Here is a 15,198-nt window from a genome sequence, read left to right as displayed (position 1 = left end):
CGAGTCGGGGGGCGGGACCATTACTCCAATGAGGGCATTGTAAACAAACATAAACACCGCCCCCTAACTCTGCCCGAGTGGTTAAAAACTTTGTCCGTCAGCTCAAAGGACGTTCATTGGTCTAAATAACTCAAATTGGGCGTTACTGTATTTGTTGTTGTTTCTCGTGCAAGAAGTAGCTTGTTAGAACAGTCAGCTATTTAAGAATATATTTCGTTTAAATAATTTCATCCAAAATAACTGTTCGTCGTGCTCATTATATGATAGCGTTGGTTACGTGAAGAGTCGGTGGGAAAGATCGGTGTGGAATTTTCACTTGTATTTGTTTTTATTACGTGTTTCCAAAGAAGGTGAGTGTCTGACTGTTTAATATTCATTGTCTTCGCTTCGAGATCGTGCAGCATATTTCTCAATCTCGCACAATATCAGAAATAGCTAATTTGCTTTGATCGATTTGTTGGCTGGTATTGGCTCTCTTTTGGATGTCATGTGAATACGTTTTTCATTCAGCTATAAGGATTAGCCATAACATCCGCTTGCAACGTAAACTAGCTACTGGAGGCAGCTGACGTTAACCTTCGCCTGCTCAGCTGACCAAGCCCAAAACTGTAAATAATGACGTGGCCACCTTGCCATTGTCTGAAAAACCACAACAGTAGGATACAGTAGTTGGCTGTGATATAAACAGGGCTGTGCAGAATTCAACCTGTAGCTATTATGATCATACATTTTAGCTAACGTTACCTTGGCTATCACACGATGTTTGTAAATAAGCTGTATAGTTAATTAATGTATCCACTAGAAAGCAAGCCAGTGTGTTGACGCAATGTAGGCTATGTTGTACATTTTCATATCTAATCTCAATATTTAGTTTACCAACAAGTGCAAATATAAGACTATATATGCATATCACATTTATAAAGTTTAAATAAAAAATTTAAAAACTTTAAACATTGTAGGCCCCTCTACATACAATACATGATTTCAAATGATTGAGTTGTCAAGACAGCATACAATAGCCTATCTGACTCTCCTTGACAAGTTTGCTTTTGTGTACCTGATCCATTATGTCATCATGGTCTTGGTACCTTGATATCAAGGTACAGCTGATAACTGGTCACTATAGCAGCACCCACTCGTAGCACACGCTCCAGCAGGTATATCTCACTGGTCACCCCCAAAGCCAATTCCTCCTTTGGTCGTCCTTCCTTCCAGTTCTCTGCTGCCAACGACTGGAACGAACTGCAAAAATCTCTGAAGCTGGAAACACTTATCTCCCTCACTAGCTTTAAACACCAGCTGTCTGTCACGTTCCTGACCTGTTTTCCCTTGTTTTGTATTTATTTAGTATGGTCAGGGCGTGAGTTGGGTGGGTTGTCTATGTGTGATTTTCTATGTTGGGATTTTGTGTTCGGCCTGGTATGATTCTCAATCAGAGGCAGCTGTCAATCGTTGTCCCTGATTGAGAATCATACTTAGGCAGCCTGGGTTTCACGTGTGTTTTGTGGGTGTTTGTTGCCGTGTTAGTGTTTTTTCACCACACGGTACTGTTTCGGTTTTCTGCACATCGTTTATTGTTTTTGTATTTCAGTGTTCAGTTCGGTTTTAATAAATCATCATGAGCACTTACCACTCTGCATATTGGTCCGATCCTTCTCGCCTCTCCTCGTCCGATGAGGAGGACGAAATAGACAATCGTTACACTGTCAGAGCAGCTCACAGATTACTGCACATGTACATAGCCCATCTATAATTTAGCCGAAACAACTACCCCTTCCCCTACTGTATTTATTTATTTATTTTGCTCCTTTGCACCCCGTTATTTCTATTTCTACTTTGCACGTTCTTCCACTGCAAATCTACCATTCCAGTGTTTTACTTGCTATGTTGTATTTACTTCGCCACCATGGCGTTTTTTGCCTTTACCTCCCTTATCTCACCTCATTTGCTCACATTGTATATAGACTTATTTTTCTACTGTATTATTGACTATGTTTTGTTTATTCCATGTGTAACTCTGTGTTGTTGTATGTGTCGAATTGCTATGCTTTATCTTGGCCAGGTCGCAGTTGCAAATGAGAACTTGTTCTCAACTAGCCTACCTGGTTAAATAAAGGTTAAATAATTTTTTTTTTTGAAAAAAGTGGCTCTACACATAGTCAGCTGGTTAGGCTATATTTGACTTTTAAATTAACTATACACATACGAATAGATGTTGTTTGAAGAGTATCACTTAACATATTTTATCCTGCATTATTATTTGCACAACTGCGAGTAACGATACAGTGGTGTTGCAATGATAACGGTGCATCCATATATGATGTATTATCAAATGTTAACCACTGTTGACCCGTCCCTGTGTGTCTCTGTAGATGGACAGTCAGTACCAGCGCTCTGTACCACTGGAGGTGAGGAGGGCAGAGGGTGAGAGGGTGCGAGCCAAGCATCCCGACAAGATACCGGTGAGTGTGAACAGAATAAATGGCAGTAGTCTTGGATAGCGTCCTCTCCTTAACTCCTTTCTCTTATGACCATTGGCCACTGATCTGACAGGACATCACACTCATATGATTGTGAATTCATTTTCAGGGCCTAAAAACCCTATCCATCCCTTTTATCAGCTGATAAGTGATCCTGGCATAGGATTAAAGGAAAGGAAGCTAGTAAGGTGTTATTAAGGTCATATAGGGTTCAATACATGGATGTTAGCGTTGCATGCCAAGTTTCTTGGCTCCAGTTGAATGGGACATGATGGTGCAGTGTGTAATTACTGACCAAGTACTGTGTTCCCTCCTAAACCAGATCATTGTGGAGAGGGCTACCAGGTCGAGAGCTCCTGACCTGGACAAGAAGAAGTACCTTGTGCCCTCTGACCTCACAGGTGAAACTGATGAGATGTCTGTCTTTCTCACAATTATTTCCTCTCTTCCAACTCATGACCTTGTTCTTATCCTCTTCCCTCTCTTCCTTCTCTCCACCTTCCCTATTTTCTCCACTATTGTGCCACTCTTCCTCTTCTTTTGAAATGAAAGTCTAGATAATGTGTTAGTTTTGTTCTGTAAGTCCCTGTCTGACCATCTCTCTATTTTTCTCTCTCAGTGGGTCAACTGTGCTTCCTGATCCGACAGCGTGTGTCTATGAGGCCTGAGGAGGCTCTCTTCTTTTTCGTCAACAACTCCCTTCCCCCATCCAGTTCTCCTCTCTCTGCTGTCTATGAGGTAAACACACACGCACACTGACACAACCTTTTATCCTACCCCCATGACCCCCTAACGCGAGATCCAGATGCCAGGCATTTCCTCACGGTCAGTGACACAACTCCATTACATTGAGATTGTGTTGTGTGGGTTTTGCCTATGTTATAAACAATTACAATTAAAATATCATGTTTTATTCAGTGTACATACTTCAGTTATTATCAGCAGTTCTGTTTTTGCCATTTTAAATCCTTATTTCCCTCCCTGTCCCTGTCCTCCCCGGTCCCTCACAGGAGCACCATGAAGAGGACCTGTTCCTATACATGACCTACAGTAACGAGAGCGTCTACGGTGCCTAAGACGGGACAAAAGGAGGAAAGAGAGAGACAGGAGATGGAGATGGGAGAGAGCTCTTTGTAATGTTTCACCACTTATTCTTTAAGTATTTAGGAGATGGCTGTGGGGAGGAGAGAGGGTAGGGAGGAGAGTTTGGTGGGTAGAGTTTGTATAAGTTTTGTCAGTATTTTTGGGGTGATCATATTCTGTGTCAGTATGCTCTCAACCATGGTAAGGCATTCTGAATTTGAAAAGTAACGGGGTAGTTGGAAATGGGGGGAGTGAAAAAGAGATTTCAATAAAAGAAGAGTGTTAAGGGGAAAGCTATTTTATTTATATCTTTCTTTCTCAGCCAGCCATCTGTATTTAATGCAAATAGTATTTTTTGTTGTAAATTAATATCATGGACTTTTGTGGAAAATAAAATCCAAAATGCATGGTTTGCTAGTTCTGCAGTTTGTCATTTAACATTTTTTTTTTTATTCAAGCAAGACTGTGTGCGAGTGTGTATTGTCATATCACAAACTGTCCCCATCTCATCCTCTATTTTTAAAAGTTGTGAATGTAAGACATTTGTCTTTTGCAGAAGTTCTAAGATGTTTCATTTCGATCTACTGTGTGATTCATTTTGTCAATCACATGTCCCATAAATCACAATTCAAATAAATTGCTGACACTCAGTAATGGCAGTGGGAATGACAAAACGTCTTTTATAAAAAAGAGTGAGTGAGCCAAAGAGAAATCAGTGAGGAAGTGTAACTTGTAATTGAAAGGAGGGATAACTTTAGTACATTGTTTATTTTGTATTCAAGTGACACTAGCTACAGAGACTAAGGGAGAGAATTTAAATGGACATATTTGGTTTGTGTGTGGGAGACTTGCTACAAGTAACTTTCTGGAGTTTTTGCTGAACAGGCTTATAGGCTTTCCAGGGAAATAGAAAGTTAGAGACCCAGACAGAAAACGAGAGAATCATGGAGATGCAAGAAATCCCCCGAGAGGAGGAAAGAGTGGTGGAAGTGGACGAGAGTCAGAGAATGCTGGAGACCTCAGGTAAAGAAAGAGAACATCTTCATCACCAAACTTGAGCTACTGGGGTAGATTTGCACCACCTTCCTCGGAATACATCAGCATATTTTCATTTCTATTACTGTATTAGGTTCAATCCTTTTAAAAAGCGTCTTAGGCTATATGCTATTTTTTTGTGTTCTGAGAAGATTAATTTGGTCCTAAGCTTCCACATAACCTATCTGTGTGTCTGCATGTCTATCAGTCGAGGAAGCTGAATCTACAATCTATTCCAAACTGAAGAGTCCATCGGAGGACATTTATGCTGAAGCTACTCCTGGCCAGCCCTCTGCCAGATACAGACCAGGTACAAGTGGCTACAACACTGTTATTATATTATTCATCAAATTTAATCAATGAAATATATTTTATAAATACATTTTTACATAAGCAGATGTCACAAAGTGATTTACAGACACACAGCCTAAACCCCAAATATTATTATAATTATAAGATTATTACATTATTATTATTACATATGTCTGAACTAATCCTAAATAAATGGAGGTCTAAAAATGTCCTATTAAAGTAATAAACATTATTTCTACTTTTAATAGACAAGAGAGGAAAAAGAGGAATAGAGAAAGACTGAATGAGTGTATGTGTGTGTGAGAGAGAGAGAAGAATAGTCAGTGCAACAGTGAAAGTAGTTTCCCCAGTTCCGAATTTTGATTACCGACACATTTCCTTGGTCTAGCCTACTATTAATGTTGTGTGTGGTGTGCAACTTGCAGTTTGCATCTGCATGTCTAGACTTTTGAGGTCATTCATTGCCAACCCTTATATGGCACATGTTACAGGTGAGGTGACGTTGTTATAACAAAAACAGAATGTTAATGTTCCAAAATGTCCATATAACACGATTTCTATATTTCTGACATGGAAACATGAAATAAAGTGGTGAAAATGTCTAGTTTTAGGGGAGAATATTATCTAGCTTGTAACATAACGAAACCCATCTGGAGAGAAAGGACCTGTTTGTCTGTCTCACAATCAAGGCTGAGACATGATAATAGCAGACCTCCAAGCAGAGGCCCAATCTATTGTTGAAAAACACAGCCAGGCTGAATGGACATCTCTCCAAGGACTTGATATCTCTCCACAGTTATTCAGAACGCTGTCTTTACACACGCAGAGATAGAGAGACAGAAAGTAGCAGCAGCAGCCAAAGGATTTTGTGACAGACTGAGTATCGTATTACAGGAATGAATTATAAATCTAAAAAGGATATAGAGACGGAGAGGTTTTTTTTTTTAAAGCCACAGTGCATTTAGCCTTCATAGTACTTTACAGTCGCAGTCTGTTGGTCAGGAACGACAGTAATGTATATAACATTTTGCCGTATTGCAGGAAGTGGAGGGAATGCCAAATTACCAGATGAGGCAAACACAAAGTTATCGGTTCAAGTGAAGGAACAGCAAGAGAAAGGTAAGCAGGATTTCATTTGTTGCTCGTAGTGATTGCTTATACAATGTCTGATGGTGCCGGCCATATAACAAAGCCAGGGCCGTCCAAGAACGATACCTATAACGAACTATAACATCAAACAATTGAAATCGTTCTAATTCAAGTGAACAGGAGCGTTCACATTACAACTATAACTACAAAATTAGTGGATAACGAGATCTATCTATCGTTTGGGGTCACTTTCAGAGCGATGTTTACCCAGTCCCTAACAACCAATCAAAAAGGCGCTCTTGGTTCTAGCTGGGTGAGGCTGCTCAGAGAGGAGGGCACGGTAAACTTGCCTAAAGAAAATAATGTACTTTTTTACTTCATACATTTTCCCTGACACTCAAAAGTACTCGTTACATTTTGACAGGAAAATGGTCAAATTCAGGCACTTATCAAGGGAACATCCCTGGTCATCCCTACTGCCTCTGATCTGGCGGACTACCTAAACACAAACGCTTCATTTGTAAATGAATGTCTGAGTGTTGGTGTGCCTCTGGCTATCCGTAAATAAAAAAAATGGTGCCGTCTGATTTGCATAATATAAGGGATTAGAAATTATTAATACTTTTACTTTTGATACTTAAGTATATTTTAGCAATTCCATTTACTTTTGATACTTAAGTATATTTAAAACCAAATACTTTTAGACTTTTACTCAAGTAGTATTTTACTGGGTGACTTTCACTTTTAGTTTAGTCATTTTCTATTAAGGTATCATTATTTTTACTCAAGTATGATAATTGAGTATTTTTTTCACCATAGCTGATATAGAACGACTTGGGAGAAGGATGATACATGACAAACAGCGCATATCAGTATAAGGCCATATTTTCCGATGGTACAGTACCAGTCAAAAGTTTGGACACACCTACTCATTCAAGGGTTTTTCTTTATTTTTACAATTTTCTACATTGTAGAATAATAGTGAAGACATCAACTATGAAATAACACATGGAATCATGTAGTAACCAAAAAAGGGTTAAAAAAAAATCTAAATATATTTGAGATTCTTCAAAGTAGCCACCCTTTGCCTTGATGACAGCTTTGCACACTCTTGGCATTCTCTCAGCCAACTTCATGAAGTAGTCACCTGGAACGCATTTCAATTAACAGGTGTGCCTTGTTAAAAGTGAATTTGTGGAATTTCTTTCCTTCTGAATGCGTTTGAACCAATCAGTTGTGTTGTGACTAGGTAAGGCTGGTATACAGAAGATAGCCCTATTTGGTAAAAGACCAAGTCCATATTATGGCAAGAACAGCTCAAATAAGCAAAGAAAAATTACAGTCCATCATTACTTCAAGAGCTTTGAAAGTTTATTCAAGTGCTGTCGCAAAAACCATCAAGCCCTATAATGGAGTTGGCTCTCATGAGGACCGCCACAGGAATGGAAGACCCAGAGTTACCTCTGCTGCAGAGAATAAGTTCATTAGAGTGAATTGCACCTCAGATTGCAGCCCAAATAAATGCTTCACAGAGTTCAACAGACACATCACAACATCAACTGTTCAGAGGAGACTGCATGAATCAGGCCTTCATTGTCAAATTGCTGCAAGGAAACCACTATTAAAGGACACCAATTAGAAGAAGAGACTTGCTTGGGCCAAGAAACATGAGCAATGGACATTAGACCGATGGAAATCTGTCCTTTGGTCTGATGAGTCCAAATTTGAGATTTTTTGTTCCAACCGCTGTGTCTTTGTGAGACGCAGAGTAGGTGAACTGATGATCTCCGCATGTGTGGTTCCCACTGTGAAGTCTTATGGTGTGGGGGTGTATTGCTGGTGACACTGTCTGTGATTTATTTATAATTCAAGGCACACTTAACCAGCATGGCTACCACAGCATTCTGCAGCGATACGCCATCCAATCTGGTTTGCGCTTAGTGGGACTATCATTTATTTTTTCAACAGGACAATGACCCAAAACACACCTCCAGGCTGTGTAAGGACTATTTGACAAATGAGAGTGATGGAGTGTTGCATCAGATGACCTGACCTCCACAATCACCCGGCCTCAACCCAATTGAGATGGTTTGGGATTAGTTGGACCGCAGAGTGAAGGAACAGCACCCAACAAGTGCTCAGCTTATGGTGGATCTCCTTCAAGACTGTTGGAAAAGCATTCCTCATGAAGCTGGTTGAGAGAATGCCAAGAGTGTGCAAAGCTGTCATCAAGGCAAAGGGTAGCTACTTTTTTGGTTACTTTTTTGGTTACTGCATGATGTGTTATTTCATCGTTTTGATGTCTTCACTATTATTCTACAATGTAGAAAATAGTAAAAAAATACAGAAAAACCCTTGAATGAATAGGTGTGTCCAAACTTTTGACTGGTACTGTATATGTTAATGCCAATACATCCTGACAAAATACACACTCTGACTGTCCTGCTAATGTGCCTTTCGGAACCTTGTAAACTGTCGAGAAAAGACCCATTACTGATCAAATTGGTTGCCTAATCAGGCCTAGGCTAGATTATTATTATTTCAGAATGAAACAGGCATTCAAAACTCAAGGCTTTTTAGCAGTTATTGAAATGATATATTCATTTTTATACACAGTGTACAAAACATTAAGGAACACCTGCTCTTTCCAAATCGGGCACTAGAATTACTTTAAAAATATGAATTTTTACATTACTTATTTTATTGATTTCCCACCATTTTATAAGTCAAAGGCAGCCATCTAGAGCTTCCTAGGATTATGTCAACATCTTTTGTCGAATAAACTTGTATTTGCCTCCCTCTGGTGGTTGGCTGCATCATTACATCCATTTATATCACTTCACTGCAACGTTAGGTCAAAGGGGCCGTCCTTAGAAAAACAGTTATCCGTCTTGACTGCTTCATGGCACAGACATGGCAAAGCAATTGCTGAATTTGTCTTGAGCAGGCGGATCTAAATACATAACTTTCATAGCTCTACAATAAAGATTGCGACCTACACACTTCCTTAAACTTAAAATAAATAAATAAGTAAGTTTGTGAGGAAGTCAAATATTTTATGTCGGAGGCAGATACATTGCATGTGTTCAGAATGACAAAATCGAGCCCTTTACATGGCCCTTCTCCCCTTGTCTATAGGAGGGATGCAAGCTGTTTAAATGGCCCAAATGTTGATTTAGACGTTCACACATTCACCTAATAAAGAAGGTGAAATATTTTGGGTAGATGTTCCTAAAGCAGATTATAACTATATATGGAAATATTATAAAGTATAAAAAGGCTTATTCATTCACAAAAAATAAATAAATCATATTATCATATTTGTATTATACTTGTATTGTGTATTAGATCATATAGGTTGAGAAGTGTTATTTTCTCAGACATAAATAAACAATTCCAGGTGAAAGCCAAAGGTCATGCCTTTCTAGGGAGGGAAACACTACTACATTAATAACATATTGACCTCTTGCTAGATTGATGACTAAAACACAGCGAAACAGTGAAAAATGTCTGTCAGCTTTTAAGCCTTGAGACAATTGAGACATGGATTGTGCCATTCAGAGGGTGAATGGGCAAGACAAAATATTTAAGTGCCTTTGAACGGGGTATGGTAGTAGGTGCCAGGGGCCCTGGTTTGAGTGTGTCTAGAACTGCAACGCTGCTGGATTTTTTACACTCAACCGTTTCCTGTGTGTGTCAAGAATGGTCCAGCACCCAAAGGACATCCAGCCAACTTGACACAACTGTGGGAAGCGTTGGAGTCAACATGGGCCAGCATCCCAGTGGAACGCTTTCAACACCTAGTAGAGTCCACGTCTCGACAAATTCAGGCTGTTCTAAGGGGAAAAGGGGGGTCCAAATCAATATTAGGAAGGTGTTCCTAATGTTTTGTACACTCAGTGTATAATGTTATTGTTAGCATTATAGTTATCGTCTTTGGTGTGGATGGCCCTTAAGACTATTCTTTCCTTGTCTAGACCTGCAGGTCCTGGGGAACGTTGGTCTGTACCGCGCAGTGTGTTTACTACTGTCTGTCATCTGTCTGGTTCTACTGCTCGTCATCATCATCCTCTGTGTCAAATGTGAGTATCATAGACATTCTATTCTAGAATAGTGATTTAGAAACAGGCAAGACTCATTTGTATTTTGATAGAATATCTAGCATGTTGGTTTAGATAGCCTTCTATGCAAGAAAGAACTAAACAAATGTGTAATAGGATTCCATTCTCTTTTTTTCTTCATTATTCTCTAGTTCCATCCCAGCCTCAGGACTGTCATGGAACTGAAAAAGGGATTGAGGCTAAAGAGGAGAGGTTCCAGTCCACTGAGGTGTGCAGCCTTCAGACATGCCAAGCACAATACTTCCAACAACAGAGCCAGGGTGAGTCCACCACTGTAGTGTGTTAGTCTAATGTAACCATTAAACTATATCACTCTACATTTTGTCAATGTATCGATCTAATGCTTTGAGATGTATTGTACCACTACAATGTTTTCTCTTTGACTTCATACCATGCTAATAATAATTATTGAACCTACATGTATTAATTGAACTACATGTTGTACTTGAAGAGTAATTTCCTCCTTTCCTCCAGTCCCTGCCTGCCACATGTGTGATGAAGGCTGGCTGCACTTTGAGAGCTCCTGCTACTTCCTCTCCAGAGACAGAATGAACTGGGACGAGAGCAGGGACGAGTGTAAGAAGAGAGGGGCAGATCTGGCCATCATAACAAACAAAACAGTGCAGGTGGTTCTACTACAATTGTTACTCCTCTCTACCTCTTGTTTCTCTTCTTTGTATATCAGTGACCATGCAATGATGATAGCAAAGCAACAGTGATTGTATGACAATCACACATAAAATTTGGATTGACTAAGGTTACTAATAGTCCAATAAAACGGTGTAAAAACAAATAATTCTCCCAGACCTTTCTAACGAAGAAGGGAAACCTGATGTACTGGATCGGCCTGAGACAGAGAACCAGGAACTGGGTTTGGGTCAACAACACTGCACTGGGACAGAGGTGAGACAACCGATGATGATGTTTATTGTACTTCAAGACGACAAACAGACTTTGTTTTCCAGAAAGTATGGACAGTACTGAGCTGTTCCCTTTCCTCTCATTGGTAGTTACTGGTCAGGATCCAACAGACAAGGGGATTGTGGGTTACTGACAGGAAAGGAACCTCCTGAGAGAAGCTGGAGCTCCGCATCATGTGACCAGTACAGCTTCTACATCTGCCAGAGGGTGCGCTAAAGAACAGACTTCACCATCTGCCAGCAGTCACCAACCCTGGTCCTGGAGAGCTATACGATGTACAGGCTTTTGTTCCAGCCCAGCAGTAAGACACATGATTTAGCTAGTCAATGAATCACCTTGATTAGCTGAATCATTTAAGTGTTGTACACCATGTAGGTCAGCAGGGTTGGTGGCCACTGCCATATTCCAACTAAGAAACCTGTCAATACGGATTCTCTTTAGACTTCCATCTATCATTCACTCCTATTCCATAGCCTTTTATTCCATGATTACACATCTCTATCAACTGCCTTTTAAACCATTATTATACACTGTATGACCTAAGTCTATATTATCATTCATTAGACATCTAGGTATGACCATTGATGGTAAAAATAATCCCATTACAGTTAGTTATGCCTTGTGAAGAACAATCAAGTCGGCCTGCCAGTTTCAGTTAGAATTTGCACTAATGTTAAAGATTAACACTCTATATTGCACTTATTTGCTTGTTTTGCTGAGATGTTTTCTATATGTTTTCTTAATGCCTTTGAATGTGATAATGACCGACATGATTATGTGCATTAACCAATCATTAGGTTTTAAGTATTGATTCACAATCCTGAAAGAAACAAAAGTTGAATATAATTTGTCCCTGTAATAAAGAATCAGTTATTATACTGTCTTGTCAAACCTTTCATAAAAAGTGTTCATGTGCTTTACTTGGAATGATAAAGTAATTTACATGGTCCAAGAAAATTGAAAATGAATCTAGTCTACATTTCAACCCAGTCATACCCATGTACAAATATTTAGTTTTTGACATGTAATACTGCATATACAGTTGAAGTCGGAAGTTTACATACACCTTAGCCAAATACATTTAAACTCAGTTTTTCACAATTCCTGACATTTAATCCTAGTATAACATCCCTGTATTAGGTCAGTTAGGATCACCACTTTATTTTAAGAATGTGAAATGTCAGAATAATAGTAGAGTGAATGATTTATTTCAGCTTTAATTTCTTTCATCACATTCCCAGTGGGTCAGAAGCTAACATACACTCAATTAGTATTTGGTAGCATTGCCTTTAAATTGTTTAACTTGGGTCAAACGTTTGTAGGCCTCCTTGCTCGCACACGCTTTTTCAGTTCACAAATTTTCTATGGGATTGAGGTCGGCTTTGTGATGGCCACTCCAATACCTTGACTTTGTTGTTCTTAAGCCATTTTGCCACAACTTTGGAAGTATGCTTGGTGTCATTGTCCATTTGCAAGACCCATTTGCGACCAAGCTTTAACTTCCTGACTGATGTCTTGAGATGTTACTTCAATATATCCACATAATTTTCCTCTTCATGATGCCATCTATTTTGTGAAGTGCACCAGTCCCTCTTGCAGCAAAGCACCCCCACAACATGATGCTGCCACCCCGTGCTTCACGGTTGGGATGGTGTTCTTCGGCTTGCAAGCGTCCCCCTTTTTCCTCGAAACATAACGATGGTCATTATGGCCAAACAGTATTATTTTTGTTTCATCAGACCAGAGGACATTTCTACAAAAAGTACGATCTTTGTCCCCATGTGCAGTTGCAAACCGTAGTCTGGCTTCTTTATGGCGGTTTTGGAGCAGTGGCTTCTTCCTTGCTGAGCGGCCTTTCAGGTTATGTCGATATAAGACTCGTTTACTGTGGATATAGATACTTTGTACCTGTTTCCTCCAGCATCTTCACCAGGTCCTTTGCTATTGTTCTGGGATTGATTCGCACTTTTCGCACCAAAGTACGTTCATCTCTAGGAGATAGAACGCGCCTCCTTCCTGAGCGGTATGACGGCTGCGTGATCCCATGGTGTTTATACTTGCGGACTATTGTTTGTACAGATGAACGTGATACCTTCAGGCGTTTGGAAATTGCTCCCAAGGATGAACCAGTCTTGTGGAGGTCTACAATTTCTTTCTGAGGTCTTGGCTGATTTCTTTTGATTTTCCCGTGATGTCAAGCAAAGAGGCACTGAGTTTGAAGGTAGGCCTTGAAATACATCCACAGGTCCACCTCCAGTTGACTCAAATTATGTCAATTAGCCTATCAGAAGCTTCGAAAGCCATGACATCATTTTCTGGAATTTTCCAAGCTGTTTGAAGGCCCAGTCAACTTAGTGTATGTAAACTTCTGACCCATTGGAAATGTGAAACAGTGAATTATAAGTGAAATAATCTGTCTGTAAACAATTGTTGGAAAAATTACTTGTGTCATGCACAAAGTAGATGTCCTAACCGACTTGCCCAAACTATAGTTTGTTAACAAGAAATGTGTGGAGTGGTTGAAAAACAAGTTTTAATGACTCCAACCTAAGTGTATGTAAACTTCCGACTTCAACTGTATATAGTACCAGTCAAAAGTTTGGACACATCTACTCATTCAAGGGTTTTTCTTAATTTTGACTATTTTCTACATTGTAGAATAGTAGAGAAGACATCAACACTATGAAATAACACGTATGGAATCATGTAGTAACCTAAAAAGTGTTTAATAAATCAAAATATATTTTAGATTCTTCAGAGTAGCCACCCTTTGCCTTGATGACAGCTTTGCACACTATTGGCATTCTCTCAACCAGCTTCACTTGGAATGCTTTTCCAACTGTCTTAAAGGAGTTCCCACATGAGTGCTTCCGGCGCCGACAGAGATGGCCGCCTCGCTTCGCATTCCTAGGAAACTATGCAGTATTTAAATTTTTTATGTGTTATTTATTACATTGTTACCCTAGGAAATATTAGGTTTTATTACATACAGTCGGGAGGAACTATAAGATATAAGAGCAACGTCAACTCACCAACATTACGACCAGGAATACGACTTTCCCGAAGCGGATCCTCTGTTTGGTCCACCACCCAGGACAATGGATCGGATCCCAGCCGGCGACCCAAAACAACGGCGCCGCAGAAGGGGCAGACAGAGTGGTCTTCTGGTCAGGCTCCGTAGATGGGCACATCGTGCACCGCTCCCGAGCATACTACTCGCCAATGTCCAGTCTCTTGACAACAAGGTAGACGAAATCCGAGCAAGGGTTGCCTTCCAGAGAGACATCAGATATTGTATCGTTCTTTGTTTCACGGAAACATGGCTCACTCGGGATACGTCATCAGAGTCGGTACAGCCACCCGGCTTCTTCACGCATCGCGCCGACAGAAACAAACATCTCTCTGGTAAGAAGAAGGGCGGGGGGTGTATGCCTTATGATTAACGAGACGTGGTGTGATCATAAAATAATACAGGAACTCAAGTCCTTTAGTTCACCTGACCTAGATTTCCTTACAATCAAATGCTGACCGCATTATCTACCAAGAGAATTCTCTTCGATCATAATCACAGTCGTGTATATCCTGCCCCAATCAGACACATTGACGGCCCTGAAATAACTTAATTTGACTCTATGTAAACTGGAAACCACATATCCTGAGGCTGCATTTATTGTAGCTGGGGATTTTAACAAGGCTAATCTGAAAACAAGGCTCCCTAAATGTTATCAGCATATCGAATGCGCAACCCGGGCTGGCAAAACCCTGGATCATTGTTATTCTAACTTCCGCGAAGCATATAAAGCCCTCCCCAGCCCTCCTTTCGGAAAATCTGACCACGACTCCATTTTGATGCTCCCAGCCTATAGACAGAAACTAAAACAGGAAGCGCCCGTGCTCAGGTCTGTTCAACGCTGGTCCGAACAATTGGATTACACGCTTCAAGATTGCTTCGATCACGTGGACTGGGATATGTTCCGCATAGCGTCGGACAATAACATTGATGAATACGCTGATTCGGTAAGCGAGTTTATTAGCAAGTGCATCGGTGATGTTGTACCCACAGCGTCTTAAAACATTCCTCAACCAGAAACCGTGGATTGATGGCAGCATTCGCGCAAAACTGAAAGCGCGAACCACTGGTTTTAATCAGGACAAGG

The 15,198-nt window shown here is 40.2% G+C and overlaps 2 protein-coding genes across 2 annotated transcripts; both read left to right on the top strand.

Annotated features, from left to right (window-relative positions):
• Window positions 1–138: 138 nt before the first annotated feature.
• LOC120048698 (gamma-aminobutyric acid receptor-associated protein-like 1) lies at window positions 139–3,973 on the top strand. Its single transcript, XM_038994856.1, has 5 exons — window positions 139–350; window positions 2,373–2,462; window positions 2,803–2,881; window positions 3,100–3,218; window positions 3,491–3,973. The coding sequence occupies exons 2-5, from the start codon at window positions 2,373–2,375 to the stop codon at window positions 3,554–3,556; spliced, it is 354 nt and encodes a 117-aa protein (XP_038850784.1). The 5' UTR covers window positions 139–350; the 3' UTR covers window positions 3,557–3,973.
• Window positions 3,974–4,096: 123 nt separating this feature from the next.
• Window positions 4,097–11,946, top strand: si:dkey-26c10.5 (uncharacterized protein LOC563797 homolog). Its single transcript, XM_038994854.1, has 8 exons — window positions 4,097–4,586; window positions 4,807–4,908; window positions 5,952–6,029; window positions 9,977–10,081; window positions 10,252–10,380; window positions 10,595–10,746; window positions 10,926–11,023; window positions 11,131–11,946. Exons 1-8 carry the CDS (start codon window positions 4,508–4,510, stop codon window positions 11,255–11,257), a joined length of 870 nt encoding a protein of 289 aa, XP_038850782.1. The 5' UTR covers window positions 4,097–4,507; the 3' UTR covers window positions 11,258–11,946.
• Window positions 11,947–15,198: the final 3,252 nt, after the last annotated feature.

This window comes from Salvelinus namaycush, chromosome 5 (genome assembly GCF_016432855.1).
Source record: "Salvelinus namaycush isolate Seneca chromosome 5, SaNama_1.0, whole genome shotgun sequence".
In the NCBI taxonomy this organism is placed as follows: Eukaryota; Metazoa; Chordata; class Actinopteri; order Salmoniformes; family Salmonidae; genus Salvelinus; species Salvelinus namaycush.
The sequence above is the reverse complement of the archived record's forward strand: the minus strand, read 5'-3'. Positions and strand labels throughout refer to the sequence as shown.

Excerpts from the sequence above, each read along its gene's own strand:
- LOC120048698 (XM_038994856.1), top strand. The coding sequence starts at position 2,373 with ATGGACAGTCAGTACCAGCGCTCTGTACCACTGGAGGTGAGGAGGGCA. Across the intron at positions 2,463-2,802 it reads AGCATCCCGACAAGATACCG|ATCATTGTGGAGAGGGCTAC; the intron begins GTGAGTGTGAAC and ends CTCCTAAACCAG. Across the intron at positions 2,882-3,099 it reads TGTGCCCTCTGACCTCACAG|TGGGTCAACTGTGCTTCCTG; the intron begins GTGAAACTGATG and ends TTTCTCTCTCAG.
- si:dkey-26c10.5 (XM_038994854.1), top strand. The coding sequence starts at position 4,508 with ATGGAGATGCAAGAAATCCCCCGAGAGGAGGAAAGAGTGGTGGAAGTG. Across the intron at positions 4,587-4,806 it reads GAGAATGCTGGAGACCTCAG|TCGAGGAAGCTGAATCTACA; the intron begins GTAAAGAAAGAG and ends CATGTCTATCAG. Across the intron at positions 10,747-10,925 it reads TAACAAACAAAACAGTGCAG|ACCTTTCTAACGAAGAAGGG; the intron begins GTGGTTCTACTA and ends TAATTCTCCCAG.